We start from the raw sequence: 25,366 nt of genomic DNA on the forward strand, positions 1-25,366 counted from the left end.
TCAGATTTTGGACATCTTCAGATTTTATGCTTAAGAGTGGAACATATCAATTATCGATCCTTCATTAATTTCTGAGTACACATACCAAATGGTTATGGTTAATCAAAAAAATCAATTAAAAGTAAGTCATTGCTATTGATTGCGTTTCTTTGGTGCATGGACAATAAATATTGTCACAATTTACGCACTTTCCGTAAGGAAGAACATATTATCTTTTCCTGTGAAAATCTTTCGCGTTATAATACGACTGACTACAATATCTTCTCTTTATATATACATACACAAGAAGGTTGCGTAGATTGTATTCACCAACCTAGTCCAAATTATGGTAAATAATTAGACGTAATCTACCAATTGTCGATGTATATCGACCTCATATATATAGGAGTATCACCAACCTAGAGTTTTGCTTTGCCGGTGACGCCAAAGCTTGTTATAGTTGAAGAAAATGTACTTACTATACATCGTACACGATGCTTAAAATAGCATCGAATTTATTGTTGACAGGGTCGAAAATATTGGTAGCTCATCCAATTTTGTTTTCTATGAAAAATCATGCACTTGACGTTCTATGAAAAATTAAGTGGTTTGCAACCTCAACAAACGTCTTGCAACACCGATAACTTCAGAAAGTCAACAATAACAATTCGATGTTAAAAAAGATTTTTAACTGATTTTAAGCGGTGTTTTTTCTTCAAGTGACTGTCACAATAGTACTTTTTGAATTGATTGATTTGAAATTGATTTCATGACATGCTTAAGATAAACACAAAAATAAAACATCAATTGCAATATGTTTTCGCGACATGAAAACTGTAAATTATTTTATGTTAAACATGTTTAAACCCCACACATAAATTGCTGGAAAAGAATAATTGTGAGAAAGATGATTGTATTTTTTCATGGAAAATGTTTGTTTATTTTTTTAGATGTAGAGTTTGCAACTTATGTCATGCGCTAAGACGGAATAATATAGTAAGGCCACGACTTTTATATTTCTTGGTTTACAAAACCGCCGACCCTAATTTTTGGAAAATGGGAAAAAAAATAAAATCTGAAAATCGTCTTTTTTTATATATTTTATTCCCGACCGCACTGAAAAACGAGCGAAACGAGAAAAAAAACGATCCGGTTTGAGTACAGTTGCGAATAAAATCAAGTAAGTACAATCAACGATTGGTTCACATATATTACAGAGATCGGGATATTTTTCAATGTGACACAGTATGTACCAGTCCTTTTATGGGCACTTCTCAAAATTTATTTAATTACAGACAATAGGAAAATCAGCGTCAGTAAAATGTCGACCGCATCAAAATTTATTTCCGAATCTGTGACGCAACTATATTGTTTAACATGTTTATTATATTAAACAAACACGATATTATAGTAGATAAAAAAGTATTACCTTGCAATTTCATAATTAGTATAAATAATCCAATAAAACACTGCCATTATTTACGATATATGTGTTTAGGAATTTTGTAAACACGTCCGCCATAGTTTATAGGAACTGTACAGAAAGTTTGGAAATCGGAACTAATCGGTATATCTCGGAAAATCATTGATAAATGTATTTGTCGTTTTAATGCTTAGGGCCGAGTAATTTCGGCAAATCGGAACTCAACTTGCGTAAAATACTAGCTCAATTAACCGTTAAACTCCGCCTCCGTTCTCTGCAAAAGATTCGAAGGCGGAGCTATGCACATGCTATTATTAAATTGGAGGATTGCAATTGAGAAACAAACGCATGATTGGTTCGGCATGTTGATTGCTAGACAAAGGAAGCCAATTTTGTCGGCGCGAAATTTGTCGCTTTATTGCTTCAGACAGCAAGCGGCTTTCCTTTGATGACGTCAAACTGTCAATTCACACAGACTGCACATTTTCGGAAGACTTTAACTGGCTCCTTGTTTACAATTCCAGTAAAAACACTTCCTAACATTAAACTTTGGATTAAATTATCAAAATAAAGCAAAAGCCAAGTTGACAAATATGATTGTATTAATTCGCGTCAGTTCAAATAAGACGTTTTGCGTTGTAAATCAACGAGTTTTCATGACAACAACAACTTTAACAAACATTACCGCGACGATGCGGGGATCGATCTACCTTGATTTTTTTTCATGGACGATGTCATAAGTCCAATAAGAGCAAACACATACTTTGTGTATGAGTAGTTTATCTTATATAAGATTTATGCAACGGGCATCGCATTGCGTAATGGTGCGCATCGAATTACGGAAATGAAGCGCAGTTTTTCGTTTTAATGGGAGAAGAACGCATGTCATTTAATGGAGTGTTTAAAATTGCCTGATGTTACAAAAGGTGCTTTTAGGTGACTCATTTCATGTGAAGATATAGATGTGTTTCATTGCATAATTTGATTTTTCGTCTCTGTGTTAAGGTTATAAAAGATATGATGTCTTTGTTCTGATGTTATTAGTATTAACTTATTTTCCAATGATGTTTTTTTTTTTTTTTTTTTTCGACCGCCAGATGGACCATTTTCAAAATAATTTTTGTAAACCAATAAAAAAAAAAGTCGTGGCCTAAAGCTTAAAAAAATTGCGTCTGGTTATAAAACTTACATGCCTAAAACACAGATTGGTGGGTAGGGTTGTAATTTTTTATACTTTTTTTGCAGACAATAATTGAATTAACTGTATTGATAACTAATGTGAATAAAAGGATGTCTCAATTTGTTGGGTAACTTTATCTTGAAATTATATACATGTACAGTCACTGCAGATCAACTGATCTGTTAGTTCGCATATCCAGATTGTCCTACAGTGATTTTTTTGCTTTTATTTGATACAGCCTGTGCCATTTGAATTGGGATTATTAGCGCGAAAAATCATGAAATTGGGAAAAATAGTGCGATTAACCATGAATTGGGAAATATCAAGCATTTATATAAATATGAATTAAAATTGTTTTTAAGTGCATGTTCAGGGGGTTTTCTAGCCATTTTGGGCAAAGGAGTCTGGTCAAATTGGGATTGTTTTAATTGATAAAAGTGGCAAATTTGGGAATTGTTTATCCACAAAAAAGACTTAATTAAAGTTATATCTTTTGTAGGATGTTAAAATAAAAAGTTGATATCTAGAATTAAGAAAACATAAGTCATTCTTCTTAAAAAAAAAAAATTATTTGGAAATTGGGCTTTTTGGGGGAAATTTTAGTCAACTTTTTGGGAAAAAATGTTGATTTTTGCAATTGGGAAGCAGCCGAAAATCGGTGGTAATTTTTAGCAAAAAAAAATAACTGTCCTAATATAACAAATTGCTGTGGATCCCCTTTTTAACATTCCTAAATTTTCTTTCCTTTATCAGACCTTAGCACACAGGTCAAGTGGGACAAACAATAAACAGCCTCACTCTAGAGGCCACATTTATTTTCCGACCTTCATGAAACTTGGTCAGAATATTTGTCCCAATGATATCTTGGATGAGTATGAAAATGGTAACATTTGCTTGAAAAACATGGCTGCCAAGGGGCGGGGCATTTTTCCTTATATGGGATTGGCTATATTTTGCCATAGTAAAATCTTGTTAACACTCTAGAGGCCACATTTACTGTCCAATCTTCATGAAACTTGGTCAGAAGATTTATCCCAATAATATCTTGGAAGAGTTAAAAAATGATGCCCTTTGGTTGAAAAACATGGCCACCAGGATCGCAATGTTCTCTGAGCCAGGAAGTTATTTAATAACTCAAACCCCCAATGTAATTTCATGAAGATGATAGAAGTCCATGCAGTATTATGTTTGCATGCTTTTAAAGATACGTGAGCACTGTATTTTTGAAGCTTGAATTTGTAAACATAATGTGGAGACTAAAAATTTGGTTATGATTTTGTGATTACGGTACACAATTTCAATTTCATTTCCATTTATTCCGTCTGGTGTGGCAAAAATAATTGATAAGTAAATACAAGGATGAAGCAGAAATTTCTGTAAAAAAAAATGGATCCCGATTTTGAGACATCCATTTTTAGCTCGGCTGTTTTCTGAGAAAACCCAAGCTATTGTCATAGCCAGCTCGTCGTCCGCCCTCAGCCGTCCGCCGTAGGCGTTGTGCTAAAACGTTAACATTGGCTCTAAAATCAAAGTGCTTCCACCTACAACTTTAAAACTTCATATGTAGATGCATCTTGATGAGTTCTAGACGCAACACCCATTTTTGGGTCACTAGGTCAAAGGTCAAGGTCACTGTGACCTCTAATATAAAACTTTAACATAGGCTCTAAAATCAAAGTGCTTCCACCTACAACTTTGAAATCATATGTAGATGCACCTTGATGAGTTCTATATGCCACACCCATTTTTGCGGTCACTAGGTCAAAGGTCAAGGTCACTGTGACTTAAAAAAAATAATTCTGGCAAGCTTTTGCGGCTGAGCGTGGCACACGTTATGCGGTTCTCTTGTTTAAGTACCAGTAGGCATTTAAAAAATAAGGTCTATTATGTAACCATCAACAAACATTTTTTTTGTTATGGACTAAACAGCTATGCTTTGCAATGAGAGATGGCAACAGTTGTTCGGTTAACCGGTTATCCGTTTCTTAAGGAGGTTAACTGGTTACAAAATTAATATTTGGTTACTCTTGCAGAAAACACAATTTTTGGTTTAACGCAATAAATGCTCAAATCATTAGTTTTGTTTTACTTCATTTCACTGCATTGGCTAATCCACTTATCTTATGGCAAACTATCGGCAATTACCAATTAGAGTTGTAAACCATCGTGGTGTAGCGGATTAATGAGCAGGCACACGAGCAATTAGCACCCACTCTGCAGTGTGTTTGTTTAGCAATTTACATTCTATTGTGCCATTGTGTTGACTACCATTGCTTGATAAAATAAACAAAGCTGGACACTGTGATTACACCCGATCACTGTTGTTTTAACACTTATTGCCCCAATAAATCCATTGAGTATAAACAGGCCTAACAACAGATGTTTGGACACCACTATGCCCATTGCAGAATATATTTACACTAATTGACAGTTGTTATAAATCAGCAAACTGTTAATGCACCTAATTCTTAAGGGAAAATCAGTGTTAATAAAACACAACATAATTCAAATTCTGCACTAGCTTTTATTATGCTCCCTATATGGGGAGCATATAGTTGCCAGTTTGTCCTTCCGCACTTTCGTACTTCCATACGGTCACACTTTTGTTACAGTTTCTCATAGCACCTTCAATACTTTACCGATCTCTTTCATATTTGGCTTGTAGATACCTTGCATGGACCTCTACATTTTGATGATGTTTGAGGTCACTGGGGTCAAGGTCAACAAGGCTAATAATAGACTTTTGTTACAGTTTCTCATAGCACCTTCAATACTTTACCAATCTCTTTCATATTTGGCATGTAGATACCTTACATGGACCTCTACCGTTTGATGACATTTGAGGTCACTGGGGTCAAGGTCACCAAGGCTAATAATAGACTTTTGTTACAGTTTCTCATAGCACCTTCAATACTTTGCCGATCTCTTTCATATTTGGCATGTAGATACCTTGCATGAACCTCTACCTTTTGATGACGTTTGAGGTCACTGGTGTCAAGGTCAAGGTCACCAAGGCTAATAATAGATTTTTCTGTCACACTTTTGTTACAGTTTCTCATAGCACCTTCAATGCTTTACCGATCTCTTTCATATTTGGCATGTAGGTACCTTGCATGGACCTCTACCTTTTGATGCAGTTTGAGGTCACTGGGGTCAAGGTCACCAAGGCTAGTAATAGACTTCTGTTACAGTTTCTCATAGCACCTTCAATACTTTACCGATCTCTTTCATATTTTGCATGTAGGTACCTTGCATGGACCTCTACCTTTTGATGAGGTTTGAGGTCACTGGGGTCAAGATCAAGGTCACTGAGGCTAATATTAGATTTTCTCACAGTCTCACTTTTTTCCACACAATTAACCCATATATCGACAAAGCATCATTGGGGAGCATCCATCAGTTTTACTGATATTCTTGTTCATCAAGGTTTAGAACAATAATTATGTGTAAATGACATAAAGGTAATATTACAACAAAGAAATATCACAAATATCATAACTAAAACGAAAATGTGCGAATCTGAAACAACTTTTTTCAACTTTGTCAATTTACCAAAATGTGAAAAGATCCCTTTAAAACATTCATTATAATTTTGTTAAATACTTTCTTACTTTCCTGATCATCAAATGGATTGACATGAGTAGGAAATCATAATATGCTGAAGTTAATATATATGTTATTTATAATTAGCTATTTATAATATGACATCACATTGATATATTTTTGTTGCAGAATTCTAGCTGATGAATATTACAAGTTTATAACAGTTGAAAATCATGTCTGAATTTGATGGTATGTATACAATAAACTACCGTAACAAAATATCAAATTACTAATTAAATTAATTATTGTAATCAATGGAATCTAGTCTGTAAACCATACAGACCAGCCATGAAGTGACCAAATTTTCAAATAACACAACAGGTCTTGCATTTTGATTTTGTTCTAGAACTCTTTCATGATAAGTCAACTGTTTTTATCATTTCACCTTGTTCATAACTGTTACATGGTTTCTGTTTTATTGTGGTCAAATTATAAACATACCCAGTATGCAATTGTATAGCTTTGTGGTTAAATAAATTATATTGATTAATTTAATATAATAATGTATTATTCATACTTCTTGTACATTGTTTTACATTTGATGTTACTAGAAGGGAAGAAGAAAGCACGGCAGTTTGATTTCATGGCCATGTATGAACAGGCCAGACAAACTGCAATAGAGAGGACTGCATCCACAGTCAAGCCAGGTATTATGTGTATCTCTTTATTAACTAGCTGTCTTTGTAATAACTGTTTTTTTGTCTTGAATTAATTGTTAGTTCTTTTTTTTTGCTCTTTCAACGCTGCTATGTCACAAATGGTGAGGTGAACATTCAAAACAATTGTATGCAAGTATCAAGATTATGATGCTTGTGCAATTAATACAAATACATTTTACAATATAACAATCATAAAAACATTACAAGACTTGACAACATTCTGTGGAAAGACTTTCTAAAAAAAAGACTAGGACTTTGGTATGTGCTAGTGCCAAATTTTACTCCTATTACCATACTTATTATTTATGGTTATGTTAATAATTTATGTTAAATGGCTAATTTTTCTAAAACAAAAAATATATTTTACATTATCTTGCAAATATTTGAATATCAAAAATTTATGATAGTGCCTGGGGACTGTACACTAGATCACAGCATGAGAGCCAGATGCTCTTACCACGGCGCTGAAGTTATTTGCTCTTTTTTCTTTGAAAGCAATTGGGACTCTGAAATTGAAAATGATTGGTTAGTTGTTCCTACATTGTAATTTTACAATTACACTTGAAGATTTATATACAAAATGTGTATCTTAAAATGGTCTTTAGATGCTTTTAAAATTAACTTAGATTTATGCATCAAATGACTTAACCAGGGAAGTTGAAGTTTAGATTGCGTAAGCAATGTTATTTTCGTGCATTTCTAATCTTAACCATGTTTATCAAATGATATTTTTCCTTTTTTTCGTTTTTCCAATTGATGACATGGGACATTTAATTGACTGGTATCTTTTTAATATATACGCATACCTACACAGATCAAGATCTGACAAGTATGGGTGAAGTTTTCAGTATACAAATGTAACTTTTTATATAACATGGATCTATATCAAAGAATATTATTGAAGCTATTTGAAAACCTTACTTCCATGTATGGTTTATATGGTCAGTTTGTCATTTTTCAGTTTTGTATAAATTAAACCCAAAATGTCAGTCAACATTTCTGAATCTGTAAAGAAGGTTTACCTTTAGAACAAGGATTTCTTCTGTATCTTGTGTTTTCCCTAACAGTAGCCCATAACCCATGTTTCAAGACTTCTGGAGGCATATACATATGCATGAACAAAGTAACATTTAAAGTATATTAGAAAGAAACCATAATCACTCAATTAAAATTAATGCATACAATTTGAAACGTGCACCCTATACATTGTAGATGATGCAGAAGATGTAGATGAACAGGTTGCAAGAATTAACAAACAGAATGAGGTCCTCAGAGAAAGTACGAGCTTCAAATCAACAGATGTGGAACAACCGTCTTCAAATGCCAGCATTGACTCAGGTTTAAAAAAAATGCAAATGAGGCGCTGTGTGGTAAAACAGGTCGGAATGCATGTGCATAAGGTGTCATCCCAAAGTAGCATGTGCACAGGGTAATCAGGGACGACACTTTCCACTTTTATGGTATTTTTTGTTCTAAGAAGGTCTGTTCTTAGCAAAAATCTTGTTTTGGCAGAGAATGTTGTCCCTGACTAGCCTGTGCTTGCTGCACAAGCTAATTTTGGGGACACTTTACACACAATCATTTTATTCGATTTTCAAAGCTGAAATACTTTTATAGATATTTTTTAAGCATACTTATATTGGTTTGAAAGCCAAAGGCTTTTTGAAATTCTCCATAGTCAGTTGCTTGGAAGAACCAGTATTTGTATAAGATGAAGTATGATTTTCTCCATAGAGGCTAAAAATTCTTTATGGCGTACACAGAAATGATATTTTCAAGCTCTGGTCCCGTAGGAAAAAGTCCAGAGATTTTTCACTCACTTTGGTGTACTTTGTTCTCGTCTTATGTAAAAGAAGGGTTTGTTTAATAAAACTGTACATTACTCATCCTCATTTGTAATAAATATAAAATAACTTAATTTATTGTGTTAATTATTATTATTCAAAATTGCGGGCATCTTTTATATTTTCACATAAATGGTTAAAATGTTATGAACAAATATCTCTCATTCTACCGGACAAGCAGTCAGATTATTCGGCTCATTCACAGGACGATTGCATTTCTGGAATATTTGCACTCTGCCTTTGGCCACTGTCAGAAATATCTCTATGCATTTAGTTTATTTTATCAATTAATGCACAATGCTTTTACTAAAGCAGTTTTCAACGAATTTAATTTTAATAGCCATGAACTGTGAAAAATTATTCATTATACATTTCTAGATGATGAAATGATTGGTCCTCCTTTACCTCCAAGTGCAACAACATCAAAGGTTCAAGACAACGAGGATGATGATGATGATGATGATGATGACGACATAATTGGGCCTCCATTGCCTCCGACAATGACGGATGCTGGATCAAGCCCTTTGAATAAAAAGAAAGCTGACAATGATGAGGAGGAAGATGATGATGATAATGATGAAGAAGAAGATGAAGATGTTAGTGTGTTATTTGGTGGTGTTTGTTTTTTCTTAAGAACGTGGTTGTATTGTTTTGTGTTGCTATTGTTTATTGCTTGTTTATTGACATTCATATATCGGGACACCTTTTTAAATTATATAAATTCTTTTAAACAATATTAAATGAATGTTTTGTGGATTTTTTTCAGCCTTTAAAGAAAATACCATCAAGTCTACAGATTACGTTAGACCATGGAAAGAAAACAGTAGGTTTATCATTTAGACCATGGGAAGAAATCAGTAGGTTTATCAGTTAGACCATGGAAAGAAAACAGTAGGTTTATCAGTTAGACCATGGAAAGAAAACAGTAGGTTTATAGACCATGGAAAGAAAACAGTAGGTTTATAGACCATGGAAAGAAAACAGTAGGTTTATAGACCACGGAAAGAAAACAGTAGGTTTATAGATCATGGAAAGAAAACAGTAGGTTGATAGACCATGGAAAGAAAACAGTAGGTTTATCAAACCAAATTAATATGAAGTCTGAAAACAAAATTATGCCTCTTAAACAAAGTTTTGGTTTTTGGGATTGATTTAATTTCTTTGAAATGAAATTTTGTGGATTGGTAAAGTTAGATATATGTGTTTAAAATATTTTAGTTGATTTAACAAAATAATATAAAGTAATAAAACATAATGCTTAGACGAAATTTGTTTCTGCTGGATAGATAAAGAAAACTTTGACCTACAGTCATTTGAATAGCATCTTGGTAACTCGGGAGTAAAATATCATGCATAATAATTTTGAGGTCAACCAGTCCGGGATCAAGATCACAGTGGCTTAGAACATGAAACTCTTGAAATCTATAGAACATTTAATTTATTAAAAGGGATACAGTATTTGAAAGAGCTCCCTTAATGCAGTGCAAGACAGGTAAATGTGTCAGACTGTCAGTTTGTATATCTCACGTTCAATCTGATTCTCTGACACAATGTTGAAGCTTTCCATAACACGTGAGCACCTGTTTCAATTGATAATTTGGTTACATTCAGTAATATTTGCAGGTGTCAGCACTTGCCTTTGATCCATCCGGTGCGCGCCTCATCACAGGGGGCTATGACTATGATGTGAAACTCTTTGACTTTGCTGGAATGGACTCTACACTCAAACCATTTAGAACGCTGCGACCGTGTGAATGGTAGTACATTTAAAAAAAAAATACTTTTTGTGAACTTTGCAAATGGAGTACTATGTATGAAATTATTCATTTGACTTTAAGCACTATAACAATGTAAACTAGTTAAACCGTTTGTAAAAAGAAGGGAAAACAAGGTTTGATACATGTGCGTAAAGTGTCGTCTTGATTAGCCAATGCAGTCCAGACAGGCTAATACAGGACGATACTTGCTGTTAACACTGGATTTTTGCTACGAAGAGAGTTCTTTTTAAGAAAAATACCATTAAAGCGGAAAGTGTCATCCCTGCTAATTAGGGACGACACTTGACACACTTATATTAACCCTTTCAGTGTGGGAACCGAATTTTGAAGGCCTTTGCAAACAGTTTGGATCCAGATGAGACACCACAGAACGTGGCGTCTCATCTGGATCCAAACTGTTTGCTATTCTGATAGTATTCTTTGAAAAAAAATGAAGAAAATGCTTATTTTAGAAATTCAGCAGAAGACATTTTAGCAGACGACAAATTTCCCAGCATGCAAAGGGTTAAGACCATTTCCCCAAAAAGCTGCACATTTGGCTGCTTTACAAACTTGCTTTAGCGCTGGTCACTTATTGTGTCAACATTCTGCAGTCACCCGATCAAGCAGCTGCAGTACAGCAGTACAGGAGATGTCATCCTGGTGGTGGCAGGCAACTCACAGGCCAAGGTGCTGGACCGCGACGGACACGAGAAGTTTGAGTGCAAAAAAGGCGACCAGTATTTGGCAGACATGGGACAGACAAAGGTATGGGCTTGAGTGTAATAGTCATGTTTATATGAGCGATGTTCTGAAAAAACTGGTCTAAGTACCGTACGCACAGGCTAATCTGGTACGACACTTACCGTCTAAACAGGATTATCGCTAATCAGAGACTGCCTTTAAAAAAACACTGTGCAGTGTTGTCCCTGATTTGCCTGTGCTGACTTCAGCTTGTGACAACACTTTACCCTTATTCATTAAGCCCAGTTTTCCCAGAACAAGGCTCATTTTTGGCTGATGTTTAGGACAAGATGGGTGTTGACCAGACATGCAATCGACTAACATATAGGCTTATGGGCTGAAGATGGGTTAGATGGATGTTTGGCAAACATTGGTGGACAATGATTAGGGTGTCCTTTAAGTGAAACAGTGTTAACTTTGTAATATTGGGCTTAATTTTGGTGCCGGAAGGGATAGAGCTATGGGATTGACAAAGTTATGACTTTCTTTTCTGCTACAGTTTAGAGTTTGGTATTGTGGGAGCATGTTTTATGCCAGAAGAATGAAGTTAGTATTTGATGATCTTGTAATCTACCCAAATGGCATTAGGATATACAATGTAAACATAATATAAATTGAAGTTTCAATACTTTCATTTTCAGTAATGTAAATGCAATTCTTGCAACTGAATGTTATTTTCAGGGCCATGCAGCTATGCTGAATTCCGGATTTTTTAACCCGAAAGTCAAAGCAGAGTTCATGACATGTTCAAATGATGGGTAAATAAACTACTTTCACATTGTGGTGTATGTATAACTGTTTGAGGGATTTCATTATACATGTAGTTTAAAAGTGCCCGTTAGGTGATGAGATTTTCAAAAGAAAGAGGGGAATTAAAGTAAAATTTTAATAAAACATAAACAAATAGACGGATGTTGTTTAATACTTGGGTCAAAATTGCAGGACGATTTACCTGCCTCACAGATTCTAGCAGGACGAATTACCTGCCTCACAGGTTCTAAGTCTGTTGTGTATTGCAGCTGCAATGCTTTTTACGGGTTAGGGATAAATAATTGAGCCTCATTCTGGAAAACGGCTTAATGCGAGTGTGAAAAGTGTTGTCCCAGTATGTAGACACTATATGCAAGTGTGAAAAAGTGTTGTCCCAGTATGTAGACACTAAATGCAAGTGTGAAAAAGTGTTGTCCCAGTATGTAGACACTATATGCAAGTGTGAAACGTGTTGTCCCAGTATGTAGACACTATGCAAGTGTGAAAAGTGTTGTCCCAGTATGTAGACACTATATGCAAGGGTGAAAAGTGTTGTACCAGTATGTAGACACTATATGCAAGTGTGAAAAGTGTTGTCCCAGTATGTAGACACTATATGCAAGTGTGAAAAGTGTTGTCCCAGTATGTAGACACTATATGCAAGTGTGAAAAGTGTTGTCCCAGTATGTAGACACTATATGCAAGTGTTAAAAAGTGTTGTCCCAGTATGTAGACACTATATGCAAGTGTGAAACGTGTTGTCCCAGTATGTAGACACTATGCAAGTGTGGAAAGTGTTGTCCCAGTATGTAGACACTATATGCAAGTGTGAAAAGTGTTGTCCAAGTATGTAGACACTATATGCAAGTGTGAAAAGTGTTGTCCCAGTATGTAGACACTATATGCAAGTGTGAAAAGTGTTGTCACAGTATGTAGAAACTACATGCAAGACTGAAAAGTGTTGTCCCAGTATGTAGACACTATATGCAAGTGTGAAAAGTGTTGTCCCAGTACGTAGACACTATATGCAAGTGTGAAAAGTGTTGTCCCAGTATGTAGACACTATATGCAAGTGTGAAAAGTGTTGTCCCAGTATGTAGACACTATATGCAAGAGTGAAAAGTGTTGTCCCAGTATGTAGACACTATATGCAAGGGTGAAAAGTGTTGTCCCAGTATGTAGACACTATATGCAAGTGTGAAAAGTGTTGTCCCAGTATGTAGACACTATATGCAAGGGTGAAAAGTGTTGTCCCAGTATGTAGACACTATATGAAAGTGTGAATAGTGTTGTCCCAGTATATAGACACTATATGCAAGGGTGAAAAGTGTTGCCCCAGTATGTAAACACTATACGCAAGTGTGAAAAGTGTTGTCCCAGTATGTAGACACTATATGCAAGTGTGAAAAGTGTTGTCCCAGTATGTAGACACTATATGCAAGTGTGAAAAGTGTTGTCCCAGTATGTAGACACTATATGCAAGGGTGAAAAGTGTTGTCCCAGTATGTAGACACTATATGCAAGTGTGAAAAGTGTTGTCCCAGTATGTAGACACTATATGCAAGTGTGAAAAGTGTTGTCCCAGTATGTAGACACTATATGCAAGTGTGAAAAGTGTTTTCCCAGTATGTAGACACTATATGCAAGGGTGAAAAGTGTTGTCCCAGTATGTAGACACTATATGCAAGTGTGAAAAGTGTTGTCCCAGTATGTAGACACTATATGCAAGGGTGAAAAGTGTTGTCCCAGTATGTAGACACTATATGCAAGGGTGAAAAGTGTTGTCCCAGTATGTAGACACTATATGCAAGTGTGAAAAGTGTTGTCCAAGTATGTAGAATCTATATGCAAGGGTGAAAAGTGTTGTCCCAGTATGTAGACACTATATGCGAGTGTGAAAAGTGTTGTCACGGTATGTAGACACTACATGCGAGTGTGAAAAGTGTTGTCCCAGTATGAAGACACTATATGCGAGTGTGAAAAGTGTTGCCCCAGTATGTAGACACTATATGCGTGTGTGAAAAGTGTTGTCCCAGTATGTAGACACTATATGTGAGTGTGAAAAGTGTTGTCCCAGTATGTAGACACTATATGCAAGTGTGAAAAGTGTTGTCCCAGTGTGTTGACACTAAATGCGAGTGTGAAAAGTGTTGTCCCAGTATGAAGACACAATATGCAAGTGTGAAAAGTGTTGTCCCAGTATGTAGACACTTTATGCAAGTGTGAAAAGTGTTGTCCCAGTATGTAGACACTTTATGCAAGTGTGAAAAGTGTTGTCCCAGTATGTGGACACTATATGCAAGTGTGAAAAGTGTTGTCCCAGTATGTAGACACTATATGCAAGTGTGAAAAGTGTTGTCCCAGTATGTAGACACTATATGCAAGTGTGAAAAGTGTTGTCCCAGTATGTAGACACTATATGCAAGTGTAAAAAGTGTTGTCCCAGTATATAGACACTATATGCAAGTGTGAAAAGTGTTGTCCCAGTATGTAGACACTATATGCAAGTGTGAAAAGTGTTGTCCCAGTATGTAGAAACTATATGCAAGCGTGAAAAGTGTTGTCCCAGTATGTAGACACTATATGCAAGCGTGAAAAGTGTTGTCCCAGTATGTAGACACTATATGCAAGTGTTGTCCCAGTATGTAGACACTATTTGCAAGTGTTGTCCCAGTATGTAGACACTATATGCAAGTGTTGTCCCAGTATGTAGACACTATATGCAAGTGTTGTCCCAGTATGTAGACACTATATGCAAGTGTTGTCCCAGTATGTAGACACTATATGCAAGTGTTGTCCCAGTATGTAGACACTATATGCAAGTGTTGTCCCAGTATGTAGACACTATATGCAAGTGTTGTCCCAGTATGTAGACACTATATGCAAGTGTTGTCCCAGTATGTAGACACTATATGCAAGTGTTGTCCCAGTATGTAGACACTATATGCAAGTGTTGTCCCAGTATGTAGACACTATATGCAAGTGTTGTCCCAGTATGTAGACACTATATGCAAGTGTTGTCCCAGTATGTAGACACTATATGCAAGTGTTGTCCCAGTATGTAGACACTATATGCAAGTGTTGTCCCAGTATGTAGACACTATATGCAAGTGTTGTCCCAGTATGTAGACACTATATGCAAGTGTTGTCCCAGTATGTAGACACTATATGCAAGTGTTGTCCCAGTATGTAGACACTATATGCAAGTGTTGTCCCAGTATGTAGACACTATATGCAAGTGTTGTCCCAGTATGTAGACACTATATGCAAGTGTTGTCCCAGTATGTAGACACTATATGCAAGTGTTGTCCCAGTATGTAGACACTATATGAAAGTGTTGTCCCAGTATGTAGACACTATATGCAAGTGTTGTCCCAGTATGTAGACACTATATGCAAGTGTTGTCCCAGTATGTAGACACTATATGCAAGTGTTGTCCCAGTATGTAGACACTATATGCAAGTGTTGTCCCAGTATGTAGACACTATATGCAAGTGTTGTCCCAGTATGTAGACACTATATGAAAGTGTTGTCCCAGTATGTAGACACTATATGCAAGTGTTGTCCCAGTATGTAGACACTATATGCAAGTGTTGTCCCAGTATGTAGACACTATATGCAAGTGTTGTCCCAGTATGTAGACACTATATGCAAGTGTTGTCCCAGTATGTAGACACTATATGCAAGTGTTGTCCCAGTATGTAGACACTATATGCAAGTGTTGTCCCAGTATGTAGACACTATATGCAAGTGTTGTCCCAGTATGTAGACACTATATGCAAGTGTTGTCCCAGTATGTAGACACTATATGCCTAAACTGGATTTTCATTAAGAAGATACTTCCTTTAATGAAAAAATCCATAAAGCTGATAGTGTAGCCCTGATTAGCTTATGCAAACTGCACAGGCTAAATTGGGTTGACACTTTGCGCACATGGATCAAGCCAAGTTTTCCCAGAACGCAGCTCAATCGAATGTTTCAGAGACCTTTTGGGATAAAATGAGCTGAGCTTGGCCATTATCTTGGGTTTGACACGTATTCCCAAAGTGACATCTGTAAGATTGCTGTATATACCATGATAAATGACCAAATTAGCAGGATGTGGAAGGATGCAGAGACACAAGTTTAATTTTTGACATGATGCTTTGTTAAATAAGTTTCAGATAATAAAACATTGTTTATTCAGGGATTTCTTTCTATGTGTAAATAAGCAATTCGATACAGTTTTTCTTTTACATTTGCAAAAAAACAGTGGCAAAGTATTAATAAGTGTAATGTAGATATATTAAAGAATGTTTCAAGAGACCATACCCCCTTACTTTATGCATTTCCTTAGATACTGTTAGAATCTCAATAGCGACAATCAAAGCCAGAAGATGTACTTGAATTATTATACAGTGTCTACATGTCTACTGTCTTACCCATGATTTCACATTATATTTCCTATATCCAGCACTGTGCGCCTATGGGATGTAAACGACGAGGGCAAGAAGCAGCGTCATGTGATCAAGGCCCGCTGCCAGCAGGGGCGTCGTGTGGTTCCCACGGCCTGCGCGTACAGTCATGATGGGCGCTGGATTGTAGCAGCCTGTCAGGATGGCTCCATACAAGTCTGGGATCACAACCGACCTTTTGTATGTGATTCGTTGTTTCTTTGAGGTTCATCATGTAAAGCATTATTACAGATAATAAATACATGAAAATATAAAGATAACGTAAACATATCATATACCCGAACTCCATTGGCCACCTATATGTCTGAAGAGCATAAGTCTGTTTTTACCAAGATATGTTTTAACTGACTATTGTATAGGAAGATTAAGTTGATTTTTAAGATTATAGACAACTTATTAATTGAATATCGAAATTGTTCAGGTAAATGGCAAGGAAAGAACAACTAGATAATTGTCCCCTACCAGTTTCACCGGAGGAGACTTATGGTTTTTGCTCTGCATGTCCGTCATTCTGTCACACTTTTCTGGATCCTGCGATAACTGTAAAAGTTCTTAATATTTTTTCATGAAACTTCAAACATGGATAGATGGCAATATGGACATTATGCACGTCATTTCATTTTGTTCCTACATCAAAAATTCTGGATGCTATGGCAACAAAACAAAACAAAAAAAAAATTCTGACAATGGTGGAATTTCTGACAATGGTGGAGCCGGTATGGGACCATATTTCCTGACAATAGCCTTGTTGCAATTAGATTTATACTTGCCAATTTATAAATTGATTCACTGTGTGATTTACAAGAGCAATATTTAACTGTGAGGAGTCGGGTCAGATTGTAGAATACTTTACTGATTGCTCATATACTAAAAACTGTATGCCGTTTAAAATTTTAAATTGATTTCTTAGTGAGAAAATGTGACATGCACAAGTTTTTTCAAAAACATTTACCCTTGTGGACATACAATCATCTCATGTCAAAGACTTAACCTTATTTTGTGCTTTGCAAAGTTTCCACTTGTGTCCTCTATTGAGAACATTTGTTCAACATCATATCAGTTTGTTTAACATTCATTTGTAACAGGTAAATGTGTCAATGATGTTACGGTCAGCACACATGAATGGCAGTGACACCTCCTCACTGTGTTTTTCATATGACGGGCGTGTTTTGGCATCTAGAGGAGGTACACATTTTACTCTTTTCAATTTTCTGTCAGGCCAGCTAGTTTAGTTTCTCCAAACTCCTGAGTTAAGTAGGTGTTCCCTAATACATGTACTTGAATTAAGTAATGTTTAAAGAATTAGTTTACTGCAAAAGTCTCCGGAATGTCCATAACTGTCCCCTACCATTTTCACCGGAGGGTTCTTATGGTTTGCGCTCTATACGTCTGCCTGTCTGTGAGTCTTTCACACTTTTCTGGATCCTGCGATAACTTAAAAAGTTCTTCATATTTTTTCATGAAACTTGAAACATGGATGGATGGCAATATGGACATTATGCACGTCATTTCATTTTATTCCTACGTAAAAAATTCTGGTTGCTATTGCAACAACAAAAAAATTGACTAGTCTAGATAGCTGATTTAGTAGTCCCATGTCAGCTACTTTTATTGAAAATTGTCTATATTAGCCATTCTGTTCACACTTACAGGAGACGATACAGTGAAGCTATGGGATATTAGGTCACTCAAGCAACCTCTGAAGGTCAAGGAAGGACTTCCAAACTTCTTTCCTAAGTACGGACCATTGTAAATAGTGATTTATTTTTTTTTATTGTAAATAATTATACTTGTTTCACTATCATGTGTTTAATCCTTTATCCTTTACTTTTTATTTTCCCCCAGCATATAGTCGCCGCTTCGTCTGTTCTTGCACAATTTTTGTCCGGGCTATTTCTCAGCAATTAATGACCGGAATTCAATTAAACTTTATGGGAAGCTTCACTACCAAGAGATGTGCATATTGTCAGCCGGTTCTGGTCGGATGATTTTTCACAGAGTTATGGCCCTTTGAATTTTTCCATTAACTGTACATATTATAGTGCAATTCTTGTCCGGGCTATTTCTCAGCAACTAATGACTGGAATTCAATGAAACTTTATGGGAAGCTTCACTACCAAGAGGACATGTGCATATTATCAGCGGGTTCTAGTCATATGATTTTTCACAGAGTTATGGCCCTTTGAAATTTTCTATAAACTGTACATATAGTGCAATTCTTGTCTGGGCTATTTCTCCCCAACTACTGACTGGAATTCAATGAAGCTTTATGGGAAGCTTAACTACCTTGAGGAGATGCGCATGTTATTTGTGGGTTCTGGTTAGATGATCTATTTAGAGAGTTATGGCCCTTTTAAATTTTTAAGTTGCTAAACCATCCTTCGTATTATTTTGTCCAAAGTTATGCCCCTCAAGACATTTCCTTTTATCTGAATATATAGTGCAATATTGTGACAAAAAAAACCTTTGGGGAGCATCACCCGTCTCCGACAGTTTCTTGTTTTTTCTGTTTTCAACATATACGAGTAAAAAAAACACTTATATTAAAATTGAATCAACATATCTTCTACGAAAAAGTTGAAGATACATTATACTTCAGTGATAAATTAAAATACAATATTCTTTTTGAAAACCAATGTTTTGTATTTGAAATCAGGTAAAATAAGAAACAACTTTTGATTCTTAAATACAATAAAAGCATTAAAAACCAAAACGTTTACATAAACCAACCATAGTCTTTAACAGGAATTTTATTATTTTAAGAACTTAAATAATGATTTTGCTAAAAAGATTTGTGAATATGGACCCAGAGGAAAATGCAATTGGCTATTATATATGTATTACAAATGTAGCAGATGTCGTATGTGTTGAAAAGTGATGTTTTTATGTGCGTCAAATATTCTTTGGAAAAGCAAACTGCTGGTTTATCAATGACATTTTTTTAAAGTTTGAATTGAGATCAGACCCCCACCCCCTACCCTCAAACATAAATATCAATGATATGAATTTTGGGGAGTTGCTTTTAGTGAAAACAAAACGATAAACATCTTTTGCTTTTATCATTTATATTGATTTATAACAATAGTCATGATTATCACAAAACTACTTAGTATATACAATGTATCTCTATTTCTGAAACTAGCGAACTGTTTTGCTTAAAACAAATCAGTAATAAAAGATTTCCCCATTATATTGCTATGATGATTATAAATGCATATTTATCATTACAGCACAGATGTTTTGTTCAGTCCGGACGACAAGCTCGTAGTGACAGGTATCTCTGTAAAGAAGTCTGAGAGCAAGGGGAGGCTAGTCTTCATGGAGCGAGAATCCCTTGATACCATTACAGAGCTGGAAGTGTCAGACATGGTAGGTAAAACATGTCAACTTGATGCTCCCTGATCTTTCTGTAGACAAAAACTCAAACTTTGGTTGATAAATTAACCAGTAAAAGAAGAACTCTAGATCCAAAGAACAGCATGATAACATATAATTTTCATTTGAATTTTCACACAATTGGTAAGGTCATGTTAGCATAGAAGTAATTTTGGCATCATTTAATTTTATTACCGAATACATTTGAGCACTTGTGAAAACGGGGCCTAATGCATTTACATAGAGTATCATGCCTGATTAGCCTCTGTCTGCCACACAGGCTTATCAGAGATAACACTTTCCGCCTAGAATGGATTTTTGTTGAGTTCCTTTAAATGATAAAATCTATAAAAGCTGGAAGTCGTCCCAGTTTACATTGTGTGACATTAGCCGTTTTTTTTTCCAGAGACTGACTCATTTCTTTAGCATTCATATTGGTGGCTTTCAAATCATTGTGGCTAGCAGTACGTTGTGTGCTGACATTACCTTTAATGCAATTGTTGTTATTTAAATAACAATGTGTTTTCACATAAAATGATTCGTGATTATCTATTTTCTTATTGCTAAATTTGTATTTTAAAAGCTTCTTTATAGCATTTGTAAAATTCCATATCTTTCTCTTAATTCATGAATTAGCTTTGGAGTTTAGTATTCATGTAAAACATAAGGTATCTTTTCAATTAGTACAGATACATAAATTATCTTTTAATAGCATTTTTATCTGGATTTTTCGAAGATACAATGTACCTCATATATTGATAACTTGTATAAATACCCTATTTGGGATTGCATTTTTGATGAGTTGGTCAAAGAATTTATAACTACTAAAAAACGAAAAATATTTAAATCTTAATAACTCAAATACATTTTAGTTATCAGACAAGCACTACACAAGTTGAGTGTGCTGTCCTCAGACAACTCTTGTTTATTGGCTTTTTTTCATGACAAAGCTTAAAATGCTAGCATTAAAATCCAGCAAAGAATGCACATGTGTTGTGAACCCTGAAGTGTACAGCTATGTTGAATGCTTTCAGAGTGTTGTGAGATGCATATGGCACCCCAGACTCAATCAGTTTGTGGTCGGATGTGGTGATGGAAAGGCTCAACTCTACTACGATGAACACAAAAGTCACAGGTACCAATAGAAACCTTGCCACAGTAACAGGGTATTTACTCTTACATGTCTTTGTTTGAAGGAACGTGTCATTTGTAATGTTAGCTCCTGAAGGTTTTCATTGGCCTTTGCCAGCTTTTGTAGCTAATAGTGCATTTTTCTTTGACCTGCGTCATGTGAAATTGGGTCTTATGCCATATGCTGCCAACATAGTTCCAGACCAGCCTGGGCATTTGCACATGCAAGTCAGTAGCGACACAGTCCACTACCAATGAGCCCTGTGTGACTTAATAGCAGACAGGGTTGCCCCTGACAAGACTGCACAGATGCACAAACTGTTCTGGATCTATGCTGGCCGTATAAGACATAAGACCCATTTTCGCATGACATTACTCATTTAAGAATACAAAACAAGCTTTTCTGCATAATGGTTATTTTCAGGGGTGCTAAGCTTTGTGTAGCAAAGAAGCCTTCTAAAGTCAAACAGATGGAAATTGTAGCCCATCGGCAGATTATCACACGTAAGTTGTGAATTAACAGAATTATTAATAATCTAGGAAACTGACAAAATAGTGAACAAATCTGTCTTTAGAACGTGATATAGGTTGTAGCTAATGTCTTGCAGACTCAAAGCTTCACATGCTTTTAAAATATCATATGTTTACTTATTGGATAATTAAATATAGCTAGTTAGTATGTGGTTTGGTTTGAGCAGATTTTATACTTAATATGAAATGTAAATTGATATACATATATGAAGTTGTTTTTCCATGTGTACATTTTTGTTGATACTTTTCGTTTGAAAGTTTAAAAGTACTGGTACATTAAAGACATCCACAATGTGGCCATTCCAGTATTAAATCTTGTATGAACAGAATTTACATTTTTACAGCGTACGCCCTGCCAATGTTCCGCCAGCAACGGGAGTCAAGTACCAAGAAACAGGAAGAACGAGCTAGAAAGGACCCAGTCAAATCACACAGGCCAGATCTACCTGTCTATGGACCAGGTACTCATACTGTTGGATATGCGTAGTGTCATCCCAGATTAGCCTGTAGCATGTGCAGTCCACACAGCCTAATCAGGGACAACACTTTCCGCCTTGTGTAATTCTTGATCTAACTTTTGATAACTCTGGATTTTTATGATGTCAGTACGCAAAATGTGTGGTATTCATGTTTTGGATTCTTTCTTCAACTGGGCCCGTATTCACCAAACAATTCTTAAACTTAAGTCTAAGAATAAAGTAAATTCTTTAAATTAGAATATTCAAGAGTTTCTTTAATTTTGAGTCGAACTCTGCAGTAAACATCTCTATCTATATTATTCTTCATATAGAACATTTTGTTAATGACATAATCACCGGTGGAGGCCTGTATATATTCAAACACTGAACACATTTTTCTTGGTTCTAAGTCTATTCTTTATTCTTAAGTCTAAGAATCGGTTGGTGAATACGGGCCCAGATTTCCTTCTTCCTTTTTATGCCTCCTGTAGGGTGGAATATAGCAGTTGAACTGTCCATCAGTCTGTCCTTCCGAAAACTTTAACATTGGCGATAACTTTTGCAATATTGAAGATAGCAACTTTTAACATGATATTTGGCATGCATGTGTATCTCATGAAGCTGCACATTTTGAGTGGTGAAAGGTCAAGGTCATCCTTCAAGTTCAAAGGTCAAAAAACAAAATCCGAGGGAAGTTACAATCTTTAAAAGGAGATAAATTTTATTTAATATCATTTGGCAGGTACAGATCATTTTCACAACGGAAGTTTTTTCAGGATATAATCTAAAACACATTTTAAGGTCAAGGTCATCCTTCAAGGTAAAAAAATACAATCCAAGGGAAGTAATAAGCTATAAAAGGGAGATAATTTCTAAACCTGCCAAATGATATACATGTATTGAAATTTTATTTCAAAGCGACGCAATAGGGGGCTTTGTGTTTCTGACAAACACATCTCTTGTTAATGCTGTGCTGGTATGTTAATGCAACATAGAATTATGACCATTTATTTCAGTCATACACAAGGTGGTTGACTTCTCTGCCAATTATGACCATTTATTTTAGTTCTACACAAGGTGGTTGACTTCTCTTCCAATGTCCCTCACATCTGGACATATCTCACAATATTGCAAAAGAATAATCCCTGTGCCCGTGATTGGGTTGTAAAGTTTTTTAATTTGACACCTTCATAATACTAGTTTCTACAAGGTTTTGACTGTGTTGTTTTGAAGAGCAAGCACAATACTTATGATATTTTATAGTAACAACCTCTGAACAAAAACAATTTATTGTGGAATTATTAAACGCATTGTATGACAGGTTCGATTATGTTTTGGTAACAAATTACAAGTTGTATTAATATTGCCTTGCTTAGGACAAAGTTTGGTGAATTAACATCAACGGACATTGACAAGAGCCTTTTTCGCAAACGTAAAAAAATACCCTCCTTGTCAGATATTTTCAAACGCAAATAACTAAAATAGGTCAGGATCTTTGGGTATGAAAAAGTCTACATTTCATGGTGATAAGATATTTCAATGTAAGAAATATGGAAAAAGTTTGCTATGCAAACTGAACATCTTATGTAAACTTGTTGACGGACGGACCGAATTACTCCAATATACCCCCTCTCAAACTTGTTGTAGATGTAAAACAAACAAAAGCTGCAAAATGATTTGCGTTGGGGTAAAATATTTTTTTCTTTAATTTGAGCTTCAAAAATATGCATAATCCATTGTGAACAACACTATACTAGATTGCCTCTTATTATTCCCTTTCAACAACCTGACAGGCTCCGGTGGACGCCTGGCTAACAAGGGAGGCACCCTGTCCCAGTACGTCGTTCAGACCCTGGTCGTGCAGAAGGAAGACCCGTACGAGGATAACCCAAGGGAGGCAATCCTGCGACACGCAAAAGCAGCTGCAGAAAATCCGATCTGGGTTGCACCTGCTTATAAGAAGTAAGTAACGTAGGAGTTGTGTTGTTGGTTGTTTAATCTGGTTAACCCTTTGTCCCATAAGAAGCAAAGAGAAAATTACTTGCAACCAGCATAAAACCAGAACAGCCTGTGAGTAACTTGCAGTCTGTTCAGGTTTTATGCCGTTTGCTGCTCATCAGTAACTAAGGGTTGGGAAATGAAGCCTTTAAAACTTTAAATTAGTAGGAAAAATACGTCAAAATATGTATTTAAGTGGTAAAGGGTTGATTTAAGAATTATCTATCGAACAGACATTACAAAATGTGTCCAATTGTCAGGTATGTATGACACATTTTGAAAATGTCTGACAAAGCCATGTGTCCAACATTTGTTTGTGCTACACTTAATTGAAATTTTGCTCGTTTAACAGTGTACGTCTGACCGTAAAAGGGTCTGCCTGAGATACAGAATGTTCAAGTCTGTCCAACATGTTGTCTACTGAACAAATCAAGTTTCAGGATGTCTGTTTAATTAGTGTATTTAACTTGTGTAAATTGATGATCATTTTGATACTTGTAAAATTCTTAGGACTGGTCAAGTGTTTTTTAAAGTCACACCCTTCTTGAAATCAATTACTGCATACAGGGTCTTAACAGCTCTGACAAATGTGTATATTTTAGGACACAGCCTGTGCAGATATTCCAAACTGAGGAAGAAAAAGTTGAAGAAGAAGAGATTCAACCTCCATGGAAGAAAATCAAGAAAACGTGAAGAAATAATCATTTCATGCAATAGAAAAATTAGATCATAAAAAGCTGTAGAACTTCTGGATATTACAGTGATGCTCCTTTAAGCATGATGCATTAGGCAGTGATTGACGAACGCACAAGATCAATGAGCCATGCACTTGTAGATCATAAACTAAGCTTGCATACATTTTCTTTTAAAAGCAGGCTTTTAAGTGCGATAAACAAAAAGTTAGCAGCTTTTGCCCACATTGATGTTAAAGTACTTCTTACATACAAGTTTTCTAAGAAAGTCTTAAGAGCCCAGCACTTATATTTGAGGGGCAAAGGGGTAATTTTATCCCTGCTGATAACATTTTAACACGCAATAATTAAAAATATTCAGGCTCAATTGGCTTAAACGTTGTTTTGTAGGATGTCCGTGGCAATATTCAATATTTTGTTGAATGCCTGCTACTGCCTACTGAGAGGAAACACTATCAGTACATTACATGTTAACCTGGTAACCAGATAAAGAAAGCAAGTTTATATGCATGTAGAGATGTGTGGCTTCACATGTATTAATTGACATAGCATTGTCTGGTATAAAAAACGTTAATTATTAAGATTAAACTATACTTGTAAATGTGAGTATTGTCTATATCAATAGAGCACTTTACGATGTTTACATAGTTTATCCTTCTGTGAAGGTTAGCTTCAACAAGGTTACATGCTAGCTCCAGACCCAAAGTTCTGATATTCAAGTTCTATCCAAGCTTTTGAGGTCAAGTATTGTTCAACCTTTCTTAAGGAGAAATCTTATTAGGATAGTT

At 35.6% G+C, this 25,366-nt stretch overlaps 1 protein-coding gene across 5 annotated transcripts; it reads left to right on the forward strand.

Moving 5' to 3' along the window:
- Positions 1-590: 590 nt before the first annotated feature.
- On the forward strand, positions 591-24,817 carry LOC127862440 (WD repeat-containing protein 70-like). 5 transcript variants are annotated; one of them, XM_052401560.1, is made up of 18 exons: positions 591-652; positions 6,315-6,374; positions 6,737-6,832; positions 8,057-8,182; positions 9,067-9,284; positions 9,455-9,511; positions 10,312-10,445; positions 11,060-11,213; positions 11,871-11,947; positions 16,393-16,573; positions 17,479-17,578; positions 18,046-18,130; positions 19,624-19,762; positions 20,803-20,903; positions 21,324-21,403; positions 21,775-21,891; positions 23,682-23,850; positions 24,489-24,817. In XM_052401560.1, exons 2-18 carry the CDS (start codon positions 6,359-6,361, stop codon positions 24,577-24,579), a joined length of 1,941 nt encoding a protein of 646 aa, XP_052257520.1. In that variant the 5' UTR covers positions 591-652; positions 6,315-6,358; the 3' UTR covers positions 24,580-24,817. The 5 variants fall into 5 exon arrangements, with proteins under 5 accessions (XP_052257520.1, XP_052257517.1, XP_052257519.1 ...); XM_052401557.1 differs by having other exon boundaries at positions 593-713; XM_052401559.1 differs by having other exon boundaries at positions 601-698.
- Positions 24,818-25,366: the final 549 nt, after the last annotated feature.

The sequence above is a fragment of the Dreissena polymorpha genome, chromosome 16, assembly GCF_020536995.1.
Source record: "Dreissena polymorpha isolate Duluth1 chromosome 16, UMN_Dpol_1.0, whole genome shotgun sequence".
In the NCBI taxonomy this organism is placed as follows: domain Eukaryota; kingdom Metazoa; phylum Mollusca; class Bivalvia; order Myida; family Dreissenidae; genus Dreissena; species Dreissena polymorpha.